We start from the raw sequence: 24,804 nt of genomic DNA, 5'->3' as shown, positions 1-24,804 counted from the left end.
CGGGGTGGGGGGTGCTGCTGTCCCCTCCTACCGCTCCACTCTTGCCAGCCCTCCCTCCTCCTTTGCTCCGATCTCTCTTCCTTTGCTCCCTTTCTGCTCCTGCCCACCCCCCAGCCTTCCCCTCCCTTTCTCTTTTCAGGGGTGCGTTGTCTTCCCCCCTCTCTTTTCCCCATCTCCTTCCTGTGCCCATCTGTCCTCCTCCTTCCTCCATTCCCTTGCTGCTTCTGTTCCGAGGGTCCTCCCCCCTCTCTCCCCGTCTTCCAGCTCTTTCCATGTCACTGCCCCTTCCACCCCAGCCCCATCTGAGGCTCACTCCCTCGCCCCAAGCCCTGCTCTCCTGACCTCACCCTTCTCAAACATCGTCTCTTGCCCCACAGACGAGCCCGAGGTGACCATCGAGGGGTTTGATGGGAACTGGTACCTGCAGCGGACGGATGTGAAGCTCACGTGCAAAGCCGACGCTAACCCCCCTGCCACCGACTACCACTGGACCACGTAAGTGCCCTGGGGCTGGCTGGTCGCCTTGCAGGGTGCCTAGCTGGTCACAGGGAGGCACCCCACCCCACCTCCAGGAGCATTACGTGGGGAGAAAGTTAGGGTCTTGGTTCAGGATTCTCAGTGAGAAGGGGAGGGGCTGCGAGAGACCCCAGCCACGACAGCATCAGGGTCAGTGGGACAAACCATTCTGCCAGAGGGGGATCCCCTCATCAACCGCCTGCCTTCTTCCCCCTAATAAAGAATCTAGTCGTTCTCCTTTGGTGATTCAGTCTGAGTCACTCCCACCCCAGCCCCCGGTATTTATTTTTACCGAGGTGTCCCCAGGGAAGCTGGCTTTCTGGAGCATCCCAGATCTTTCTTTGTTCCCGTTCCTTCTCTCCAGCACCCCCAGATTCTCAAGGAGGGGGCAGCCGTCACCCCAGAATGCCTGCGTCCGTGGAGCGCTTGCCCCGTACCCCGCCGTGCCATTCTTGGCTTCACAGTCTTTGAGCCCGGCTCTCGAAGGGTCCTGTCTGCCCCTCCAGCCGGCTCTGATGGCCTGAGCCAAAGTTCTTCCCAGAGAAAAGCTGGATGGGACGCATAGAAAGGCGGATGTGGGGAAGCCAGGAAGCGGGTTGACATGGATGGCCAGGAGATGGCTGCCCACATTGTCTACACTCTGTTTCCTGGAAGTAGAAGGCATTGGCCTGCCCTAGCTAGTTCTCACCCTCCACTTTCTGGAGCCAGAAGGGTTATCTGAAGGTACAGGTGACCAGTTTCGGCTCTGTGTACCAGGGAGCTGCTAGGTCCAACAGAATGATAGCTTTGTGACATCGAAAATCAGGAGGAGGCTCCCCTGGGTCTCCCCCAGGAAAATGGCCTATGATATGCCCAGCAAGAAAATGAGATAGTGTGCCAGAGCACGATTCCTCCACATGGGTCACATCTCATCACCTGAGCAGCTTGTTAAGATACAGATCTCCAAGCCGTGGCTCCAGCGGCTCAACCTCAGTAGATCTGGGGTGAGAACCCGAACATCTACATTATCAACTAGCACCAGGAACCAGGCGTAGTTGGGAGAGCGCTGTGCCAGGAGCCAAAGACCTGGCTAGAGCCCCAGTTCTGTCACTTACTAGCTGTGTTCTTTGACCCTGAACTCAAAGAGCTTCTCATCTGTTCAGTGGGACCAGTCCCTTTCCGGCCTGTCTACATCTCAGTGCTGGGTGGGACATGAGCGTGAGATGCCGAATAACGGGAGTCTGCCAAACGCAAGAGATTATTGTTGTGGTTATTGTTGGTACTCTGTCCAAGACAGACCCTGCCTATCAACTCAGCAAGAGGGCTGGGAATCTTGGAGGCTGGGTGACACCCGGGGAAGCTTCTGGGCTGGAGGGTCATAACCCACTGCCATGTCTCCCCATCCCTGCAGGCTGAATGGCTCTCTCCCCAAGGGCGTGGAGGCCCAGAACAGAACCCTCTTCTTCAGGGGGCCTATCAACTACAGCCTGGCAGGGACCTACGTGTGTGAGGCCACCAACCCCATCGGCACCCGCTCGGGCCAGGTGGAGGTCAACATCACAGGTAGGAAGCTGTCCCCTGTCCTGCCTCTCCCCACCCACTGCTCTGCCTTTGGGCTAGGTCACTGCAGGAAGTTTCTGTCTCCCCTTCCTCTGGTTCTCTCCTGAGCTCTGGCCACTGGCCTTGCTTTGCTTTTCTCTTTCCTCTGTCGAGGCTGTGTGTGAAATAGGGTGACCCCCGATCGGAGAGGGATCAGAGAGAGGCTCCAGCAGAGAGGAAGTAAGTGCTGTTGCGGGTGGGGGAACGGTGGGGGGACAGGTGTTAGAGCCTGCCCAGGTCCTGTGATGCCGGCTTGGTGGGGCTGGGCTTGGAGGTGGAGCTCATTTGCTCCTGCAGTTCAGGAAACCCGCACAGGCGGGCGGGAGGGTGAGGCTGTCCTCAAGCAGGGACACTGGAGGAAACACAAGGAGACAGCCCAGAGCCATGGTGGTTGTGTGCCCTGAATTGCTGTCTTCCCTGCATTTTTCCCTGTGTCGGTGCAGATGAAGAGATTCGGCCGCCTGACCCTCTCAGGGCAAAGGGAGCAAAGAGCTAGGATGTCCTGGGGGATCCTTCATGTGGGCCATGAAGGGAGCATGGGTTTTAATGTCAGACAGCAGGGACGTGGACAAGCGCTCCTCGGAAAATGGGCATAATTCGAGGTGCCTTGAAAGCTTCTTGTCGGAATGTACGTAATGTGGGCCAAGGACCTAGCGCAGACCAACCTGTCAATAAATGGCCCCTGCTCTGTGATCATTATCTTCACCCCTGTCATTATCGTTATTAATGGGAGGATCAAAACAAGCCAAGAGAGGGGTAAACTTGCCATCACAGCTTCACAGCCAGAAGAGGAAGTGTCCTTAACATTGTGGCTGAGGTAGTTGCAGGAAAAGAAAGTGACAGAAAGAACCACCTGGGACGGGCAGGGGTGTCATGCGGCTGGGGGGATGGACAGGAAGTGACCTCAGGGAGATGTTGGACTGGGCTCCGGAGTCTGGGAAGTTGGGCAGTGGTTGCTGGACTCCAGGCACAGGACTTGGGCAAGCCCTACAGACGCATTGGCTCCGGGCCCGCGTCCCAAAAGTAGGAGACCTCATGTGTGGGTCCATCCGAGGCACAGCGGCAAAAGGAGCTGTCCAGGGTCTGCACCTACCTGTGCAGTCACACTCGGGGCCGTTCCGTCCCACTCTCACCAGGGGGAGGTGGAGTCGCTTGTCGATTGCTGTTTTCTTCAACTCCCTGCCCGTGGCTCTCACACTGGTCAACTCCCTGCCCGTGAACCAGAAGTAGAAGCGTCCGAGGTGGAGCCTGGGAAAAGCTACGGCAGCCCGTCCTCCAGGCTAGGGTTGGGGGCGGTGGGGAGGGGGAGGGCCAGAAGCACAGACTTCTCCCCTCCTGGAGAGAATTTGGGCAAAGCTCAGTAAGAGCCTCACGGGTGCCCGAGCTCTGGCCGTGGGGCCACGGGACAGACAGGGATGAGGAGTATTCACAAGGGAGCATAACCACGCCACAGGGAGGCATGTCGTACGGGGGCCATGTCAGACTTGGCCTGAGTGTGGTCACGTAGCGGTTCTTCCCGGCTGTGTCGCTTTCACGTCTCACAGAGTCTCAGCTTCCCAGTCTGTATGGCAGAGATCATCATACTTATCTCAGGCCAGATGCATACTCCGCTGGCTGGAGACACTGCTGACTGGGAAGTCAGGGGAGGGGGCCAAGAAACGGGAGCAGTGATCTCCCGTGATCCTACCCCTGGCATGAGTGGACCAGCCAGAGGCCCTTCTAGGCTGATGGGGCCAGGTGGCGCTACCCAGCTAAGTCGGGGCCTCCCTTCTCCCAAAGCTCGAGAGGAGGCAGGATGACTGTGAATGCACGCTGCTCATCAGGGACTCAATGGCATCCAGGAGCAGGGAGGAAGGGAAGGGGGCACTTCCCAGGCCCAGGCTAAAGAAAAGAGAGGAAAGGGAGGAAGCGAAGCCAGCCGTGGAGGCGGGCCGTCTCCTTGGGGCTGATGGCAGCAGTGGGATGCCCTGCGTGGGATCTGTGGTCAGGCCTAGCTGGCCTGTGGCAGGCGGCCCAAGCTGCCCAGGGCTCCAGCTGGAAGATGCATGCGACATAGCCTCCCGTGCTCCCCGGAGGCACAGAGAGAGACAGGGCTGGTAAGCAAAGTCACACGCAGGTGACTTGCATGAGGACACTCTTGTTGACAGCCCAGTTAGGCAGAAGCCAGGGATGCGTGGTGCCCACTGAATCACTGATGGGCCCGGGAGCCGTTTAGCCGGCCCTCCCGAGGGAGGACCTCTCGGGCCCGCAAGACGGCTCAGCCGGGAAGCCTGAGCCTTTTCACAGCCATGTGTTCTGGCGCTCACGGACAATCTCCGAGCAGCCGCTGACACCACCGGCCCTTGTCCCACATCAGCCGGTGCCTATCACGTTCTCTGGGGGTCCACTGTGGGGGCACAGCCATGCCCTGTGCTCCAAGCCCCACTGGTCAGGAGGGAATGCATCAGCAAGACGGATAAGTGGAAATTTAATTTTTCATTCTGGCCATCCGTTCGGGTAATAGCTTTGCCCTGGGCGCATCTGGAGAGGAAAATGAAGAGAAGCCGGGGCAGGGGTGGGAGGAGGCGGGCCGCAGGGTGTGTGCCAGAGACACGTGCGTGTGCAGGGCACACGTGTGCGGGGCACTGCACCTGCACAGGCTTCTCAGGGCCCCGGACCCTGGAGAAGGTGGCATTTGAGTTGTTCCTACAAGGATGAGTGGGCAGTGATGGAGGGTGGGGGTCCCCAGGCAGGGGAAGCTTGTGGGAGGAGAATGGTGGGAGCACTGGAAGGAGTGGGGCTTTCTCTGTGTCGCCAAAGGGGAGCCTCTCAAGGGTTCTCAGCAGAGAGGCAGGTGGTTTAGACCAAGCGTTTGGGAGGGGCTGTACAGTGAGGATGTCCCTAGTGGGAAGCAACAGGCCTCGGCTGTGGTCATGAGGACGAAGAGACAGACTCCCCAGAATTGGCGTGGACGTGTCCATGGGGCCCGGGGCCCTCACACAGGCCCATTTTTGAGATCTGAGTACTGAGAGCAATTTCATGGGGTCAGCCCAACAGTCACAAAACAACCCAGTGAGCTTCCTTCCCTTCTCCCTCCAGGGGTAATGTGAAAGGTGGGGAGGAGCGCTCAGGGTACGGCCTTGACCAGATGAAAGAGGCCAAATGGGGCAGCATCTATCCCTGGGACGGGGACTGTTGGGAGAAGAGTATCCAGGCCGCTCTAGGAGCAGAGCAGGGAGGCCACTGTGGTGCAAGCGTCTGGCCCAGTTCCCATTTCCAGGGAAGCCCCAGGTTCATCCACTGGGGACAGCCACTTGAAGGTGAAGGTAACAGGGCTCCTCCCTCTTAGACCGGGTGTTCCTGTGACCGTGTGTTGGTGGGGCTTCGGGGTCCTTTTGGGACGGAGGGTGCATGCCTCTGAGCGTGTAAATGCAAGCAGACGAGTGCCTATGTGCAGGCCGAGTGGGCACACGGGAACCCTGGCTGTGCCATGGGCAAACGTGCCTTTCTGCGGGCGGGCAGATGGCAGGGTGTGTCGGGGAGCCCCTGAACAGACAGCTGTGTCTGCGCGCCTGGGAGGATTCGGTCCTGCTCCAGCATGACGAGGCCCTGCCCCGTGGCCTACACAGCTGCTGCAGCTGTCTGACCCTGGGCCTTCCCACTCTCCCTGCGGCCCCTGCACTGCACACTGGGAGCTGTAGTTCCAGCAGCTTCCCGGCCTCATCCCGTGATGCTAGAGCATTTCCCGCCTGCCTGAGGAAGCACCAGGCGTTGGTTCTAGAAGCAAGCCCAAACATCCTCTTTGACGCTAAAACTCCTCCAGATCCCAGAACCAGACTATAAACCCTAACCTGCCCTCCACCTCAGATCCATCCAAAGCCCCTGTACCGGCCCACCCGTCCCAGTCAGGAAACCTTGGCCCCAAAGGAATGCAGAGCTCCCACTGCCCCCAGGGTCCCGGCCAGCCTGCCATCCCAGAATGGAGGCTGCAGTCCTTCAGGAAAGGGGGCTGAGCTGCCCGCTTTGTAAGACGATGTAAGGGAGGCCTGTGAGACCCCACCACCCAGCTCTTCTCTCCCCGGCCAGCAGAGGCCCTTGAGGCTCTGCTTCTGGTGCCCCAGGAACTACTAGCTGACCGTGACAGCTGGAAGGACGGAGGGGGCGGGCGGGTGCTTCATTCCACACCAAGCAGCCGCCTCTCCTTCCAGATGAATGAGGTCCCCATATGGCATCTTCACACGGAAGTCTGCAATGCTGGACAGTCATCTCAGCCATTTGTCTACCTCTAGGCAGACCTGGCCCGAAAGCAGATAACCAGGGTTCCCTTTGGTCCCAAAAGAACCCCAGGGAAGAGTAAACTGCCTTAGGACTTGGGGAAGAAAAGTGAAACAGAAGGACCTAGAGGGGGACCCAGAGGCTCAGCTCTAAGACAAGCTTTGCCTTGACACAATTCATTCAACAAATGTTCTTGAACTCCGGCCACATGCCAGGCAGTGGCCTGTCCCTGTCCCTCTGGAGTCTGTGTTTTAGCACAGAAGGAGGACAGCAAACAGATAGAATACATTTGAAAAATTACATAGTCATTTTGAAGGTGACTTGGAGAAAAGAGCAAGGTCAAGGGGTCCCAAGTACAGGGGTGGGGTTTGTGAGCTGTGGTTTTAAACAGGGCAGTCGGGGGAGGCGTTGGTGAGAAGGTGATGTCAATGGGAAGTTTGATCCAGGCCCCGAAGGAGGTGAAGGAGTAACCTGAGACATGGGAGCAGAGTCTTCCGGGGTGGAGAGCAGCCAGTGCGAAGGCCCTGAGGACGTTTGGAGCAGAGTGAGCCAGGAGGAAAGCAAGAGATGGAATCAGAGGTGGAGAGCAGAGGCACAGGTCGTATAGAGCATTTGAAGCTCTTCAGACTTAACGGGATCTCTGTGGCTCCTGTGTTCAAGATCATCTATAGAGGAAAAAGGTAGAATCGGGGAAGCCGGTTAGGCAATTACTACAATAATCCAGGTGACCGATGATGGTAGCATGGATTAGAGAGGTGGTGGTGGTGGGAAATGGTCAGATTCTAGATTTACTTTAAATTCAAACTTATTCACTAATTTGGGACACAAGCCACTCCCATGAAACGGGTAGTAAACTACCATACTGTGATTAGTGGGGTCCAAAAAATTCAATCTATTCAAATAAAACATAGGAGAGCTTTATTTTCATTGGGTCTCTGCTGGTGCAAAAAGCATAAGAATAAATATAATGGAACTTCTACTGCACACAACTGTAACACATTGAATGGAAGCAGTCCCAAATTATCATGAGACCGCCATTTCCCCAGCTCTTCTCCTCGCTCCTTTGGGGGAGAACTTTAGCCATTTGAAAACTGGCGGAAGGACCAGAGCCAGTTGTGGTGGATCCTGATTTGCATTTACTACAGGGTGTTTCATCAGAGGCTTTACCATCATATATCAGTATATGACAAATGGAATGGAATTGGGTATTGTTTCTACTAGAATGAGATGTGTAGAACAGGGAAGTGTGAGCTGGAGAAGGCCAGGCTGCACAAAGACAGGACTGAAGAACGGAAATGGGCACGAGGGGATGAGGAAGAGCATTCCTGGCAGAGTGAACAGCATGAGCAAAGGCTTGAAGGAAAGAGTCAACTTGGATTCAGCAAGGATGGTGAGTTAGCCAAGGCCAAGATCAAGTGGCATGATGAAAGCTCTGAAGCCCAGACTGGCGTGGTCCAGCAGGCAGTGGGGAGGGACGTTATTGCTAGTCTTTGAGAAAGGGAGTGGCAGTGTGTACACAATGGAAATTAACCTGGTACTGTGGATGGTGACTGAAAGAGGACAGAGACCAAATGAAGGTGGGAGATTCAGGAATCTACAGTAAAACCTGGCATGAAGTGGTAAGAAATTGAATAGGAGAAGTCAACAAGATTTGATGGAAAGACTTGAAAGGAAATGTAGTTCCCTCCATTTGGATACCTTTCTTATTCTCTGGGCCTCTCCAAGTCCTTGCCGTCCTTCAAGGCTTGGCTTAAGTCTTTCTGAGAAACATTTTCTAACTCCAGGCCACAGTGCCCTCTTTCCCCTGCATTCCTGAGGCACTTCCCTGCCACTGTCCTTGATTGTCTGCGGGCGGTTTTATCCCTAAGGGTGTCATTTGGTTCCCCAGATAGGCTGTGAGTTTTTTGTATCCTGTGACTAGCAAATTGATTGGATAGGTGGGTCGATGAGTGGATTGGTAGATGGGTACATGGGTGGATAGGTGGATGGATGGACAGATGGGTAGATGGGTGGGGGGATGGGTGGGGGGATAGATGTATGGGTAGGTGTGTGGGTGGATGGGTGGATGTATGGATGGATGGATGGATGGATGGATGGATCAGTGGATGGTTGGGTAGATGGATGGGTGGATGGATAGATGGGTGGGTGGGTGGATGGATGGATGGATGGATAGATAGATGAGTGAGTGGATGGATGGATGGATGAATGGATGAATGGATGGATGGATGGATGGATGGATGGATGGATGGATAAGTGGATGGGTGGGCGGGTGGGTGCGTGGATGGATAGATGGATGGACAGATTAGTGGATGGGTGGGTATATGGGTGAAGCAATGAGGCAGATGTACAGAGGAGAGAGCACTCAGATATGGGGTGAGAACTGAAGAGGGAGCAGACAGGTAGAAAGTATGGAAGAGGCCAGGTTCCTATTAGCTGCCTTTTGGGTGTGCCTTGTGGAGGCAGCTCCCACTTCCTGGGGAGCAGGTGTGCAGCCCTTTTAAAGGCAGTAAACAGACCTGGTGAAGCAAGAGAAGCTTGAGGTTCCACGGAAACTGTTCTGGAAGTGAGCGGTGAGGACAAATATTCAATAAATATTTATTGGGCAGCCACTCGGTGACCTACACTGAGGACACAGTGGTGACAAGTGGTTGTGTTTCTCTGCCAACTCCTGCATGTGGAGAGGCCGGGAACGGGAGCATCTGGGTGGTCCCTGCTCAGCCTTGTGACTGCAGGCAAATCGCCTCCCCTTGTCGGGGCCCCCGTGATTTCATCAGCCCTTCCAGCCTGGACTCCCGGAAGTCCTTTCCTCTTCTCTTCTAGGGCCTCTGCCCTGCTCTTGCCTGCTGCTGCCAGCACCCCACCCACTCACACACATGGCCGGAGTGGGCCGGCTTTACCTCTGGGAGGAGGGAGTGGGCCCATAGGAGGAGCAGGATTCCCTTGGAATGAGTGATGCTCAATCAGGGAGTGAGCTGGCAGAAACCGATTCCCAGGGACCGGAACAAATGCCCAAACCATACACCTTTACCCTGGCCTAAAGAGAGGAGGGCCTAGAATAGCCCAGCAGCCCTCCCAGGTTCCCTGGAAAACCTGCCCACCTGTGCCTCCTGACCGGGGCCAACCGTGGTCTCCGGTGCCACCCTGTGGCGGTGCTGGGAACCGCCTCCCTCAGTCTCCCCTCCGGGCAGCATTGACCACAGCGCGGGCAGTCACCCGCCCAGCCTTCCCTCCCTCCCACCTACTTCCTTTCCCTCCTTTCCACCTTTCCTGCTTTCTTGTTTCCACCCTGTCCTCAGCGCGCACATGTTCGTACACATACATTCATCGCATCAGCACAGGTATGCAGGCTCGCCGTGACGGGCCAGGGTGTGCCCGGGCACGCGCTCCCTTGTGACGCCACTCGTCATCGTGGCCGTGAACTCACGTGCGCTCGTGCCCCGTCTCTGCACAGCCATGCTGAGTGTCTTTTGCTCACAGCCCAGGCTGGCAGCACCCCTGGCACCCACCTTGCCCTTCAGGGCCAGACCGCAGCCGAGAGCCACAGCCCTGGTTTCTGGCACTCACAGGGCATCTATGGGGCCAGCCTGGGAACCCGCCCTCTTCCCTGTGCCCTGGGAGCAGGTGAAATCAGGCGTGGGGTACCCAGTGACCAGCAGGCGTCGGACACTTTTGGGGATGTTTGCACGGGGTTTCCGTGCAAGAGAACCAATGTCAATCACTGGCTGGTGGCCACAGGCAAGCTATTTAACCTAAGACGTGTTGCCTGGTGCATTGGCTAGAAATTAACAGCACACTTGTTTCTCAAGGTGCTGTGATGGTGACTGGCAGCTAGGGGACACTGGGTCCACGGTGGGCTCCACTAATGGGGGTGATCCAGGCTGGCACCACAGCCAAGGAGAAAGCCAGCATGGAGCCTCCGGGGGTCCGGGACTCTCTGCCTCTTCGCCCGCTTCAGCCACAATACTGCGCACTGGAGGGCTGGGGCACCGAGGGGCCTGTGGAACTGGAGCCGCCCTTGGGCCTTGGGCCCACTTCCTGGCCTTTCCATCCCCTGCCTCGCTCCCTCCCTGCCATCCCTGCTGACGCCCCCACCCCCAGGAGCAGTCACTGACACTGTCCCCCTCCGTGTCTTTTCCTCACCCAGAATTCCCCTACACCCCGTCTCCTCCCGAGCACGGGCGGCGCGCCGGGCCGGTGCCCACGGCCATCATTGGGGGCGTGGCGGGGAGCATCCTGCTGGTGGTGATCGTGGTCGGCGGGATCGTGGTCGCCCTGCGCCGGCGCAGGCACACCTTCAAGGGCGACTACAGCACCAAGAAACACGTGTATGGCAACGGCTACAGCAAGGCGGGCATCCCCCAGCACCACCCGCCCATGGCCCAGAACCTGCAGTACCCTGATGACTCGGACGATGAGAAGAAGGCTGGCCCCCTGGGCGGGAGCAGCTACGAGGAAGAAGAGGAGGAGGAGGGCGGCGGAGGGGGCGAGCGCAAGGTGGGCGGCCCCCACCCCAAATACGACGAGGACGCCAAGCGGCCCTACTTCACGGTGGATGAGGCAGAGGCCCGTCAGGACGGCTACGGGGACCGGACTCTGGGCTACCAGTATGACCCTGAGCAGCTGGACTTGGCCGAGAACATGGTTTCTCAGAACGACGGGTCTTTCATTTCCAAGAAGGAGTGGTACGTGTAGCCTCCCTCTCCGGAGCCTCTGTTGGCTCCCCTTTCGCCCCGGCCCCCACCCGCACGCCCCCTGCCCTCCCCCACTCGCCCACTCCTCCAGGAGCTTCACAGAGACTCGCCCAGCTGCCCAAAGCCAGCCCCACACTGCCGGGGAGCGGGGAGCCCAGGGCAGACACGACCCGGCTTTGTTTTGATTTCCTCCCTGTCCCCCGCCCTCCCCGTGGTGTTGTGTTCACTGTGGCTTTGGTGTCGCTGTACCTTCCCTCCCCTGACCACCGCCACCACCCGCCCCCCGCCCCCGCCTGCCCTCTCTGTGGGGAGCCCTGTTCTCGTCTTGTGTACCTGGGCGTCCCTCCAGGGTTTGGGGAGCCAGCCCTCCCCGGCCCCCCAACACTGGAATTTGTTTGTGTTCTTTCCACTGGGGGTGGAGGGCTGAGGGGCTCCGAGAGGAAAAGCCCCAAGCCACCCCCGGATGCCGCTCTTCTTTTCCCAGGGAGGGGGAACCCACACCCCTTGCCACGAGCAGCCAGGAGCTGGGGACCCCACTCTAGACAGTCGTTGCACCCAAGAGACAGGGAGAGGCTTCTCCAAAGCACCCAGGGTTGTCTTGTTTGTTAAGCGAATCGAATCGAGGTCCCTACCGGGGGGGGGGGGGGGGGGGGGGGGGGGCCTTGGGCAGTACGTTCTCCTGGTGAGGTTGGTTTTACACTTTTTGTCCCCATTGGCCAGCAGAGAGTGAAGTTGGCCCAGCTCTGGTGTGTCTGTCCTCTTGACCCCTCTCTGCTCCCCACATAGTGGGACTTTAGGTGGCCCACACTTCCCGTACGCCTCCACCAACGCATACACGCACCCACATGCACACTCGCCACTCGTGTCTGCCCCTCGTTCCCCCGGGGTCACAGGCCCTCCCCGGCCGGACACTGCCCGAGGCCCACCCCTCCCTGCCCCACCTCTTCCCTCCCAGCTGAGGATGGGGACAGCCTTCGGAAGCCTCCAGGGACGGCAGAGACCAGGGCCCCCTGGAGCCTCCACCCTAGGAGCTCAGGCTGGCCCTAAATTGCTTCTTTCAGCATGGGAGGTTCTCAGATTTCTCCCTTCTCTATCACGTGCTAGCAACTCTGTCTGGATTCTCCTGGGGAGTCAGGGCGGGGGGTCCCTCGGCTGTCCGGGAGTCACAGGTGACTGAGCACCACCATGGAGGGCACGGGGAAGGGAGTCCACTGCGTAGAAGCTTTGCAGACACAGATGCTGAAGAGTGTAGGTGGTGGCTCACCCGCCAAGGCCAATGCAGATGTTCTGGGCTTGCCAGAAAGTGCAAGGGGCATGGGGGAGCCAGGAATCCCGATTCTGCAGCTCCTGCTCCCTGCTCTCCACTCCCCGCTCAGCTATCCCTGGTCTCCGTTCTGGGATGGGGCGGGAGGGACCTTGGGGAAGCTTTCCCTTTGAGTTACAGATTCCCTCCTTGAATGGGGCTCCGGGGCCCATCCGTCACCCAAGACGAGGGTTTCCTGTCTGTACAGTGGGGGACAGGCCCCTCCCAGCTCTCTCAGTTCCCCCAGCTCAAAGTGCCTCAGTTCCTTCATCTGCCCACCCCGGTCCCCCCCGGGCACTCTAGATAGGAAAGACCCTGGGATGGGAGAGCAGGCTCATGCCTGCCCATTAGGGTTCCGGTTAACCCAGGCCATCAGGGGCTCTGTGGGATGGCAAGTGTTGCGGGGGGAGGGAAGCAGACCACTCTGTGCCCCACGGGCACTGACCTACCCTGCCATAGGCTTCCCAAGGGAGCCCCAGGCCCCAGGCCTCTCCCTCCCCTCCCCTCCCTGGTGCTGCTATTAACCACCCCCCTCCCCCCCCCACCAGCCCCGTCTCTGCCCTGGCGACCCTGGGCCCACCAGCTGGGCCACCCTCACCGGCCCCCACTGCCCCAGCCCCAGCCCTGGCTGCCCAGTAGCCACGTAGCAGAAGTCTGAAGCCATGCCAGCCCTGGGGCAGCTCTCCCCTCTTGGCATTGGGTGGAGATGGGGGAGAAAATTCTGGGGTCTTTCAAGCCACAGGGCAGAGAGGGGTAGAGGAGCCGGGCTGCCTCTCCCAGCAGTATTAGTGTCGCCCCAGGGCAGAGGACCTTTTCCATATCACATCACTGCCCCATTCCACCTCACGGCACTCTGGCCCCTCTGCTTGGTCTCCTGCCCCCCCCCCCCACCCCCTGGCAGGAGGAAATGCCAGGGGCCTCCCTGATAGAGGCATTCTCTGACCCCTTGAAACCATGAAACCGAAAGTCTCCCTCCTGCCACCCCCTATTCCTCATTATGTGATGTACTTAGGAGGGTCCCTGGGCCCAGCCAAAGCCCTGAGTCCCCGTTAAGACACCTCCATGCCCTCACCCCAAGCAAAGCACAAAGTATGGGATCCATGCCACACGCATGGGCCGCGTGGGAGGCTCCTGCCTACCTTGTCCAGCAGCAGCACACCCAGCAGGGCGGTCGCTCCTCAGGGGCCCAGGGTAGGCCAGGGGCAGGCAGGGGTCGGCGCTCGGGCCTGGGGAGATGGGGCTTTCTGCGCCCCGAGTCTGCGGGAAGGTGGACGCTGCCGCCAGGCCCACAGACACAGCCAGCGGGCAAAGGGGAGGTGTGGCCCGACAGAGAGATGAGGATCTTCTGCTTCTCCTTTGTGCCCCCAGCATGAGCTGAGCCTTCTGCCTTTGCTGGAGATGAAATAAACTCGGTATTCATTGTGCCAAGGCCTCCCCCGTTGTCACCCTGCCTCTTGTTACCCTCCCTCTTCTTGCCCCCGACCCTGCTCCCCCTATTTCTTTAAGATTTTGATATTGTTCTAACGTGTAAGCGAACCACCCCGAGTCCCCTTTCATCAGAAGGAGCCGAAAAGCAGCAGCAGGGAATCGGTGACCACGAGCAGGCAAGCGCGGCCCCCTCGGGCCCAGTCTGCGCGCACACGGGGCACGCTCCCCTCCGACAGGTGCACACGCACAGACGCGCAGACACGGCAGAGGAACGGGCTGGTCCTGCCGAAAGCCCCGCAGCAGAGACGTGATTTCCCAGTGCTCAGGCCGCAAGAGAGACTCACAGGGGCCTCGTTTCCCCGGGCGTACAGCCCCCCCCCCCCCATCAGCCCCCTCCATGTGCCCAAGTCACTGGTGCAATAATTTTTCTGCCACCCTCCAAGCAGAGGAATCGGGAACTGTGTTAGGTGGATGTGGGTGGCCCGCCTGGGAGGACAGGGGCCCAGACAGAGACCTCTGAAGCCACCAGGAGCCCTCTCCTGCTAAGGAGCACGTGGGCCCCTCCCAGGCCACAAAGAGACCTGCTGTGGCTACGGGTGCCGTGAGGGGCTCCCGAGGCCTTGCCTCTGCTGCTGCCGCTGCTGCCCCGAGCCCCCTGCCTGCCGGTGCTGTTCTAACTCCTGCTGTGAGGAACGGGATTCTTGGCCGGAAAAAAGGAAAAAAAAAAAAACGGTTTTCTCTTTTTGTACAAATGGAAGCAAAATCCAGGAGAAGCTGCCACCCCTCACCTCCGAGTGCGATGCGCTACCTTGGCATCAGTTTCTTCGTCACTGTGTTCGTCTTTGGTCCCGGGACGACCCAGCAGATTCTCCTGGTTCTGACCCAGGGGGTGTTTGCATCACCCTCCTTTTACTTGTATAAAAAAAAAAAAATGAGTTGAAAAATGTACTGAGGGGAAAAAAAATGTACTTTTTTATAAATAAAGTGTTTAAAACAACGTTGGTTGCCTGTGTCGCTCGTCTCCCTGCGGTGGCCGTGCTGGGGGCACGGGGACAGGGGAGAGCTAGAGATGGGCCAGCACGGTAGTGAAGGGGAGGGAGCCTCTGGCTGGTGCCCAGGTCCCATGGTTCTGGGACAGTGACACCGACCCCTGCAGGAGCCTGCCTCCCGGGGTGGGGGGCGGTCAGGGTCCTGCCTGAAATGTCACCCCAGCTCCCAGGCTGCCAGGAAGTAGCACCCACACCCGGGAAGACTGGTGGGCAGCAGAGGCGGGAAGGCTGGGCCTCTACAGGCACAGGCAGGGAGGAGGCAGGGCCCTCCCTGTGCTGGCCGGAGTCCCTGCCTTCCTGAGTTTAGGCCTCTGCTGCCCTCCAGCAGCCGAGCACAGCTCAGGCTTCTTCCCTTCCCCCTTCTCGCCCACTCCCTGCTGCCCTGCTCCTTCCTGCCAGTTCGCCTCCTGTGGTCTTTTGGAGAGGAAAGCCAACAGTTATCGCCTGCCGTGTCAGACAGAGAAGAGATGGGGAGCTTTATCTTCTGTCCCCTGCCAGGTCTCTCCAAGAGACCCAGCCCTTCATCTCCAGGGGTGGGGGGAGCAGGGCTGGGTGCAGGGAGGGTGTCCTCATTCCTTGCTTACCTCCCCCCCCCCATCTGCTTCCCATCTCCAGGGCTGGAATGCAGGACAAATCGATCCTAGGTGGGAGTGGCAGGGGCTCCACCTCCCCCAGTCACCCCCGGTAGCCTCTTTTCCCTGAAATCCACACCACACACCTCTGAGAAAAGGGGGTAGGGCTGCTGAGAGCCAAGGTGGCCACTTAGCGGAAAGCCCTCCTGCACATGTGGGGGGAAGCCCCGTCCTCCTTTCCTAGGATCGGGGTGGGGAGGCCAGGGCCAGCAGGAATCAGGTGGAATCGGGCCGGGAGAAGCAGCCGGCAGCTGTTGGCAGCTGGCTGGGCCCCTCACTGGAAGGCCAAACCCAGCACCCTAGACTGTGTTTAGATGCCGATTCGCGAACGAGATGCAAATTGGTTGTTTAAGTGGTCACTTCCTCAGTTTTCCAGGCTGTCCGTTCAAGTTAATTTTTAATTTGCGCAGGCAATAAATGCTTAATTACATTATTAATATATTGGAAGAGAGCAGTGGACAGAACGTCCTAATTGGCATTTAACTAGAGTGTTCCGGCAAATTAGCCAAGACTTTCTCCGGCATCGGAAGGAGGGCAAGCCAATTAGTCCCCGGCACAGCCTCTCCTGGTGGGAGGAGCCCAATCTGGCCCCTTCCCCCAGGGTCCCGGGAGTCCAGGGAACACCTAGCTTTCTAGGTGCTAGCTGAGCTGGGTGCGGGAAGAACTTGGCTCGTTAGGGTCCTTCTGCCCCAACCTCAACCCTCGGCCCTGTCCCCGCATCCCCACCCTCAGCACAGCAGAGGACCAAACGCTGGGGACAGGGCTCCTGGGGTCCTGGGGACAGGACCTGTCTGGGTGGCTAAGGTCCCCCTGGGTGTGCCCACCATTGCCCTACCTCAGCTGTGGAACAGGACTAAGATAGCTGGGCACCCAGAGCTGCTTTCTGGATACCGTGGAGGCCTCTTTCCCTTCCTCTTTACCTTGAGCACTCTGCTTGCCGACGGTTAAGAGAATGAACTTGAAGAACTTGAGGGTTGCATCCTTCCCTCACGCGTGCATTCATTCGTTTGGCCACTCTGGGCCAGGCCCTGTGAGATACTGTGATAGTCCCACCCAGAGTCCCTGGTTTGAAAGAATTCAGAGGCTCCAGGGGTCCCAAATTCCAAAACAGCCAGTGCCTGCTGGCCACAGGTTGGAGCAGGGCTGTGTGCGAAGCCCTACGATAGCACAGAACGGGAATGGCTCATTTCGCTTGGGAAGGTCTGAAAGGTTTGATGGAAGATGTGACGATTTCCCCCTGGGCCTGAAGGATGTGCAGGAGTTCTCCAGACCAGAGGTGTGTTAAGAGCATCCCAGGCTAACTTGAGACTTTAGCATCTTATATCAGTTGTTCTAAAAGAGATCATTCTAGTCCCACACACTTAGCACGGTGAGAACAGAAGCCTAGAGGAGGAAACTAAGGCTTGGCGACCAGACCAGCAGAGAACACATGCTGAACATGCTCTGGGCCAGAACCAGAGCCGGGTGTTGAGAGCAGGGGGGGGGGGGGGGGGGGGGGGGGAGGAAGCCAGGGAAGGGGGTGGCACCCACCTGACTGGAGAATGCTAGCCACCACTTTCGATTCACCCACGGAGCAGAGCGAACCCCCGCAGGTTATCAGCTGGGCTCGTGGGCGCCACATTTGGTGTGTTCAGTGGAAAAGACGGTACAATTCTGGCTCCAGTGCCCGTGTGCCTTTTCTTCCACGCCACCAAGCAATAAACTCAGTTCTGACGCTACGGACCCGGAGGGAGCATCGGATCCCACAGGCCAGGGGCTCAGTCCCGTAAGACTGACTGTCCCCGACTCCAAACGCCAGGGTCAACTGCAGGATGCCACCTGTGCCTCTGACCGACTGGCTATAAATCAGAGAGGTTCCTTGGGTTCGGATAATTTGCGAGAGTGGCTCACAGAACGTAGGAAGCCAGTTAACTCAGTAGATCACCTGTTTATTATAAACTGCTGTAACTCATGGAAGAGCCGCCTAGGGCAAGGTGCATGGGAAGGGGCTGGGAGCTTCTCTTCCCGCACCTGCGGGTGTTCACCAACCCGGAAAGCTCTCGAATCCCGTCCCTTTGGGTATTTATGGAGGCCTCGTTACACAGGCCTGACTGACTGACTTATCGGCCAGTGGCAACTGAACTCAGTCTCCAGCCCCTCCCTTCTCCCTGGAGGTCAGAGGTGGGGCGGAAAGTTCCAAACTTCTAATCACATGGTTGGCTCCCCTGGCAGCCAGCCCCCATTCTTAGGTGTCTTCCAAACTTCATTAACTTAAACCCAGGTGTGGCTGAAAGGATTTCTTCTGAGCATGAAGACACCTTCTATGGCTCTTATCGCTTAGGAAATTCCAAGGGTTGTAGGAGCTTTGTGCCAGGAACCAGGACAAAGACCAAATGCGTGCTTCTTATTATAAATCACAATATCACGGGTGATATCTGCCATGCTTTTGAAGAATGGGAGGTAGGTGGGTCAGGGGCAAGGCCTCCTGTGCAAGCTGGAGGGGAGCCCCGGCTCCTGGAGGCACCTCTGCCCTGCCCCCAGGGCCAGATACTTTTGGGGAGCAATCCTTGGGCACCACCTTGGTACTGGCTTCTGTGGGCCCCCACGCCCTATTCTCTCCCCTGGTCTGCAGGCTTGATGGGAGAGCCAGGCCAATCCTCACTCTAGCTCCACACTCAACCTCCGGATGAGAAGCTACAGGCCCTGCCCTCTTCCCTCCCCTCCGCACACACACTCCACTGCCTGGGGCCTCATCCAAGCTGGCCCCTCCGGCCTGGTGCATCCAAGCTCATCTTGAACTCCGCTAGGAAGGGCACAGGAATAGCCTTGTTTGGCTCGAGAACCAGCTCCAGGGCACCATCCACACACATCACTGGCTCCATCGGGCCGGGGAACAGACCCAAATCACTCGGGGGTTAAAAACGCAAATATCCAGGCCCCACCCCAGATGAAGAGGGTCAGAGCCTCTGGGGGTTGGACCCAGACAGGTGTATTCTCAACAAGCTACCCAGGAGATTCTAATGGTGTGGAAGCAGAGGCCACCCCAGGTGTCAGTCATGAGGAAGAAGCAGGTCCTGAGATAGGAGACTGGATCCAGGGGTGGCTAGGTGGGCGATGCAGTGGATAAGCACGTAAGAGCTTGGGGTGCCAATATGCTATTTATTGTCATGACAAGATCATCGCCATCATCATCACCTCTGAGACCTGGGACCCTGGATGCTAGTGGCTGTAGTGGAGGCCAGTACCTGGAGGCAAGTACAGAGCCATACGAGCTGCCTTGCCCATAGGCTGGAAGCCCCTTGAAGGCTAGAATCAGGGCTTATTCATCCGCAGCGCCTGGCCCGGGGCAGGCACACAGTAAGTGCTCAATAAAGCTTGAACACAACTAAACGTTATCAAAGCGGGAATCGAAAAGAACTTGTAGGTGGAATGACCCAACCTCCCTTAAGGCAGGGTTTTGCTTCAAGCATCCCAGGTACCTCTGGGGACGGGCAGCTCACTACCTCTCAAATTAAGCCCCACCATCATATGGCAACTCCTCTACTCAGACAAAATCCCCCTCCACTAAGTTTTACCCACGGGTCCAAGTATTTCCCTGAGAAGCTGGCCTGGCCTTCTTAGGACAGTCCTTCAAATATTTGGAGATGGTTAGTCCTGGCCAAACTTCTTCCGCATGTGTTTATCCCTCTGCTCGAAACATCAGGCCACTTAGCAACACATCTGTTAGAAGCCTGGACTTGAGTCAGGCAAACCTGGGTTCAAGTCTCGGCTCAGGTGACCAGTAGCTGTAGAAAAGCATTATCGCAATGCTCAGCATAGAGCAAGCTCTCAAAGCCACATCAAAAATCCCAGGTACCAGGGCGCCTGGATGGCTCAGTCAATTAAGCATCCGAGTTCATCTCAGGTCATAATCTCATGGTTCGTGAGTTCAAGACCCACATCCGGCTCTGTGCCGACAGCTCAGAGCCTGGAGCCTGCTTCAGATTCTGTGTGTGTGTCTCTTTCTGCCCCTCCCCTGCTCACGCTCTCTCTCTCTCTCTCTCTCTCTCTCTCTCTCTCTCAAAGATAAAATAAATGTTTAAAAAAATAATAAAAATAAATAAATTTAAAAAATCCCAGTTACCTATGGACTTTGGACTCTATGGACTTTTGTCCTCATCACAAGTGCACTCCTTAATCCCCATCACCTATTTAACCCATCCCCCCACCTGCCTCTACCTATGGACTTTGGGTGGTCATAATGTATCAGAAGTTTATTGATTGTAACAAAATGGATTATAACAAATGTACCACTCTTGTGCGGGATTTTGGTAGTAGGGGAGGCTGTGCATAATGGGGTCACAGGGTATATGGGAAATATCTATATCTTCCACTCAATTTTGCTGTGAACCTGAAACTGCTCCTAAAAAATTGTCTTTAAAAAAAAAAACATAATCTGATACTCCAGCTCTTTGGAAAAACAACACATAACCAGCTCCCGCTCATTCTGAGGACCAGGGATAAAATAGTCTTCCCTGGAACTGATCTGACCAGCAGGGAATGGGAGATGGAGGGGTGGAAGGATTGTCTGAGTGTCCTCCCTGAACCTGGCCTATTCCTCTTACACCGTGGATATACCCAACCCAGCTGACCTCAATAATAGTGGTGACATGAAACACCTGGTGGCATGGACTCCATCCTGGTGGTTAAGCTTCTAGGTGGGTGGGTGGGTGGGTGGATGGATGGATGGATGGATGGACAGATGGACAGGTGAGTGGATGGATGGATGGATGGATAGATGGATGGATGGATGGATGGATGGATGGTTTGGATGGACAGACGGATGGATGAATGGGTGGATGGATGGATGGGTGAGAGGGTGGGTGGATGGGTGGGTAGATGGGTGAGTGGATGGATGGATGGTTTGGATGAATGGACAGATGGATGAATGGGTGGATGGACGGATGGATGGTTTGGATGGACAGACGGATGGGTGAATGGGTGGATGGATGGATGGGTGAGTGGATGGATGGATGGATGGTTTGGATGGACAGACGGATGGATGAATGGGTGGATGGATGGATGGGTGAGAGGGTGGGTGGATGGGTGGGTAGATGGGTGAGTGGATGGATGGATGGTTTGGATGGACAGACGGATGGGTGAATGGGTGGATGGATGGATGGATGGGTGAGTGGATGGATAGGTGAGTGGATGGATGGATGGATGGATGGATGGATGGATGGATGGATGGATGGTTTGGATGGATGGATGAATGGGTGGATGGATGGATGGGTGAGTAGGTGGGTAGATGCGTGGGTAGATGAGTGAGTGGATGGATAGGTGAGTGGATGGATGGGTGGATGGATGAGTAAATCTTTGAGTCTTTTTCATGTGTGCTATTTCTAAGCAGATCTCTCTTATTCAGTACTTGTACTGTCTACTTTTCCCTCTAAATGTGGTGATTTCTCTGCTATCCATTTATCTTAATGATCTGGGTCAGTATTTCAGCCCATTGTGGTCCTTTTAGACGATTCTATCATAAGTTCAGTTCACAGCAGACATTTGTTGAAACCCTAGTGAAAGGAAAGAGGAAGGCTTCAGGGTCCAACTGACCTTGATTCCATCCCTAGTTGTACCATTTATCAGCTGTGTGGACCTAAGGCAAGTTGCTTGCCTTCCCTGAGCTTTATAACTCAAGCTACATGAATTGACTGCTGAGATGAATAAAAACAGTTGTATATAGAGGAAGTTATTTGTAAAGCAGATAATAGTGGCACCTACCACAGAAGGCTGCTGCAGGGATTAAAGGAGAATCATCCCTTTGTAAAGCACTTGACACAATGCCTGGAACAGAGTGAGTGCTCAGCCAAGTTAAGTGGGGATAGAATTATCTCTTACTATTCTTTCCACCCCTGCCTATCTGCCCTAAGCAGCAAACTACAGCAGGCAAACAGAACCTGTCATGGAAATGACATCAGGTTTTAGGACACTTGCCAAGTCCCAGCTAGTTGCCCAGCTCTGGGCCTTCCTGGCTCAGTGGTGACCACCATTATTTGCATCGTCCCATAATACCTGCCATCTTGTGGGAGGGACAAGGGCATGGAGAAGCTAGGATGTGTCCCTCAGAGGCAGGACCCTGACTGAGGCCCCTGAGGCCATGTTTACTCCGGAGTAAAAGCTTCCAGTGTGTCCTCCAGAGTGGTATCTGCAGAAATGCCCCAGGAGGCTCCCGATGTGGGAAGCAAGAGGATGGGTATTGGCTTCCACCTGTTTTACCCACCAAGGCTCCATGTAAGGTTTTCGTTCTTTGTTGTTTTTAACTTTTTGTATTTTTTTTAAGGTGAGGGATACCATACCAACAATAGAGTATACCAATCTTAAAATTTTTTTATTTTGAGAGAGACAGAGACAGCACGAGTGGGAGAGGGACAGAGAGAGAGGGAGAGAATCCCAAACAGGTTCCACACTGTCGGCGGGGAGCCCGATGTAGGGCTCGAACTCAGGAAACCGTGAGATCGTGAGCTGAACTGAAACCAACAGTCAGATGCTTAACTGACTGAGCCACCCAGGTGACCCTAGAGCATACCAATCTTAAGGGTACAGCTGCACACGTATACACCCACGTCACTACCCCCTCAGACAAGACACAGACGGTCACTCAAGCTCCCTCCCAGACAATACCCCTATTTTGGAAATTTGCATGAATGGAATCGTACAAAGTATACAATTACTTGTCTGTCTGGCTTCTTTCACTCCACATGATATCTGTGAGATGTATCCACGTGGAGTGTTTTTGCGTGCTGTGTAATATCGCATTGTGTGAATGTGTTGCAATGTATTACTTCTACGCTGTCATCAACAGATACGTGTGTGTTGTTTCCGGTTTGGGCCAATTATGAATAAGGTTGCTACAGCATTCTTATATGTAACTTTCGGGCACACGACGTTCATTGCTGTTTTGGTATATACTTGGGAGTAGAATGAGGATTAGCAGATACAACCAAACAGTCTTCCAAAGTGGTTGTGCCAAGATATGCCCCCATCAGGAGAATATGAGGGGGTCTAGTTACTCAACTTCCTTGCCTAGGCATGATACCATCTGGTCTTTCTGTTGGAGCAATTCTGGCAAGGGCGTAGTGGCATCCCATTGTGATTTTTATTTGCCTTTCTCTGATGACTAAGAATGTCAAGCACATTTTCGTATGACTATCTGATAGTTGGGGTTTTGAAAGGACTTTAAAAAAAAAAAAAGCTTGAAGACGCATTGTCATGCATTCCCAGGAGGAGGGGTTGGTGTCCATCCAGCTACGCTGCGATCCTCCTCAGGTCCCTGTTCTGGGGGGTCCAGGAGGCACTGGGGAGGCAGGACAGGATGGGGAGAGCCAGAAGTGGAGGGAGGATGGTGTGTCTCTGGAGAAGCCCCCGAGTAGCGGGAAGGAAGGGCCAGCGATCAGGAAATGCCAATCCTGACACAAAACAGGGTGATGCCCTGTGGCCACGATGAGGTGTTGAGGTGCCATAATGGCCACGCTGGGTGGGGCCAGCTGGGAAACCTTCCTCTGCTGCCTGGATTGACTCCTAAGCAATGCGGGCTTCCTGGGGTTTCACAAGGAGGGCAGGGGACGGTGAGCCACACCCAGATGCAGTTTTCACTGACGGCTGTGATGGGTTGGAGGGATGTCAGAGCCCGAGGACGGGCAAGAGGCAGGTAGACACTGGGAAGAGCCTTGGACTGGGACTGGGGCTCTCCTTCCATCATGGCCACTTCTCCAGCGAGGCTTTTCACCTGAGTCCATGCCTATCTGCATGGCGAACCAAGAGCCTGGAGGACGGGAGCTTGGCAGCCTCTCCCAGACACCAAGTAGGGCTGGGGTAGCAGGTCCCCCAGAGCTCCCCGGCAGGACAGTGATGAGTCACCACACCCCATCCATCACCTCTATCTACTACAAGTGATCCTGAGACCAGGTGTCCAGGGTGATAGTGGCCAGGGAAGCTTCCAGAAGAGTCCGGCCTGCTGCAGCAGCGGGGAGCGTGTGGGAGGGTGGACAGCAGCCCGTTGGGCTGTTCTCACCCCGCTTGCTGCTGAGCCTCCCTGCTCTGCCCTCCTCTGCACAGAAGTGAAGAATCTGCCTTGCTAACAGAGCAAAGACCTACCTGGGCAGAGCAGAGAAGGGGTCCCCAACAGAGAAGATCACAATGAGAATGGGTGAGAATGTCTCTTCTGACAACCCACTTAGGGAGTACCAGGGTCGGGGGAAGGCCAGAACCCCAAGAAAGACTGTGGCCGCTATCTGTCTCCAGGGTTTTCCTCCACAGAAGGAAAAAGTTGGGGGGTTTGGTCAGTGAGAAGTGCTGGTCCCTTACAAACAGCTCTTTCAGGAGGCATCCCAGCCCCCCATTGGGAACTGGGGCCCCCAGCTGGCTGGTCCTGGCCCTCCTACAGGCTCCAGATAAAGACAGCACACAGGGCCGCCCTGGTTGGGAAGGCTCACCATCTAACGTCTGCCCCTCCTCCTGCGTGTTTTCTGCCATCACCTTCCAGCTACCGGATTCTCTGTCCCAAAGTCTGGGCGTTTGGGTGTCACCCCCGTGCCCTGTGCTTCGGTCCCTACAGCGCAACACATGCGGGTCCCAAGCAAGACATTCACCTACCTGTTTTAGAATTATAAGTCACTAAAACCAGGGGAACCTCAAAGATCATTTGCCCCAACCCTCAAATGGGGAAGTTGAGTCCCAGAAGGCTAATAACCGTAAGAATTCCTTACCGTTACATAATGTTTGGAAATTACAGAATGACCCAAGGGCTTCTACTGATAGTTAAGACTTACAATATCGCTCACTAAGTGCCTGGCACTGTTCAAAGGACTTTATGATAAGAAGTCCTTACCTCAGCCTTGGGAGGTAAGGTGGTGTTCGTGCCATCATCCCAAGACACAGAAACGAAGACATGAAGGGAGCTGCTGAGTGACAGAGTCGGCTGGCACGGGAAGGGGGCGGCCTGGCCGCAGAAGCTGTGTCTCTAACCACTTTACAGCGTGCGCACTGCCTGCCACCATCAAGACCCTGAAGATCAGAGCCACGTCCTGACGACAGGGTAGGAGGAGGGCCAGGAGAAGGGGCCACACCAGCCTAACGCACGGGGGGGGTGTCCTGGGCCTGACACAAGTTTCAGTACGCCCACAAAGCAGCAAGTGCCCCAGGCGGGTACAACCGGGCTTGTGGGAACGATGTTTGCTATCGGATGGAGTCATCCGAGGCAGGCGGGGCTCCCGGGAAAAGGTTTCCTGGAAAAAGGTCGTACCAAAGATGACGTGGCAAAGCGGAAATGATCTGCAAAAGCCGTCAAACACCCAGCACCGGGAGGACCTCCATGCAAACGTTTGCAGCAGGAATCG

At 56.3% G+C, this 24,804-nt stretch overlaps 1 protein-coding gene and 1 long non-coding RNA gene across 5 annotated transcripts in view; one reads left to right on the top strand and one right to left on the bottom strand.

Annotated features, from left to right (window-relative positions):
* Positions 1 to 24,804, bottom strand: part of LOC131486930 (uncharacterized) — a 292,256-nt gene that overhangs the window by 31,999 nt on the left and 235,453 nt on the right. The window lies entirely within an intron of this gene.
* Positions 1 to 24,804, top strand: part of NECTIN1 (nectin cell adhesion molecule 1) — a 93,676-nt gene that overhangs the window by 47,507 nt on the left and 21,365 nt on the right. For 3 of the 4 annotated variants that reach the window (XM_058687044.1, XM_058687042.1, XM_058687045.1), the window contains exons 4-5: positions 378 to 495; positions 1,907 to 2,058. In XM_058687044.1, coding sequence (XP_058543027.1) covers positions 378 to 495; positions 1,907 to 2,058 — 270 coding nt within the window. Of the gene's footprint in view, positions 1 to 377; positions 496 to 1,906; positions 2,059 to 10,492; positions 11,692 to 24,804 lie in introns of those variants that run through there. The other variant, XM_058687043.1, reaches the window with a different exon arrangement.

Source organism: Neofelis nebulosa, chromosome 10 (assembly GCF_028018385.1).
Source record: "Neofelis nebulosa isolate mNeoNeb1 chromosome 10, mNeoNeb1.pri, whole genome shotgun sequence".
Taxonomy (NCBI): domain Eukaryota; kingdom Metazoa; phylum Chordata; class Mammalia; order Carnivora; family Felidae; genus Neofelis; species Neofelis nebulosa.
This window is presented reverse-complemented; position numbering and strand designations above follow the sequence as displayed.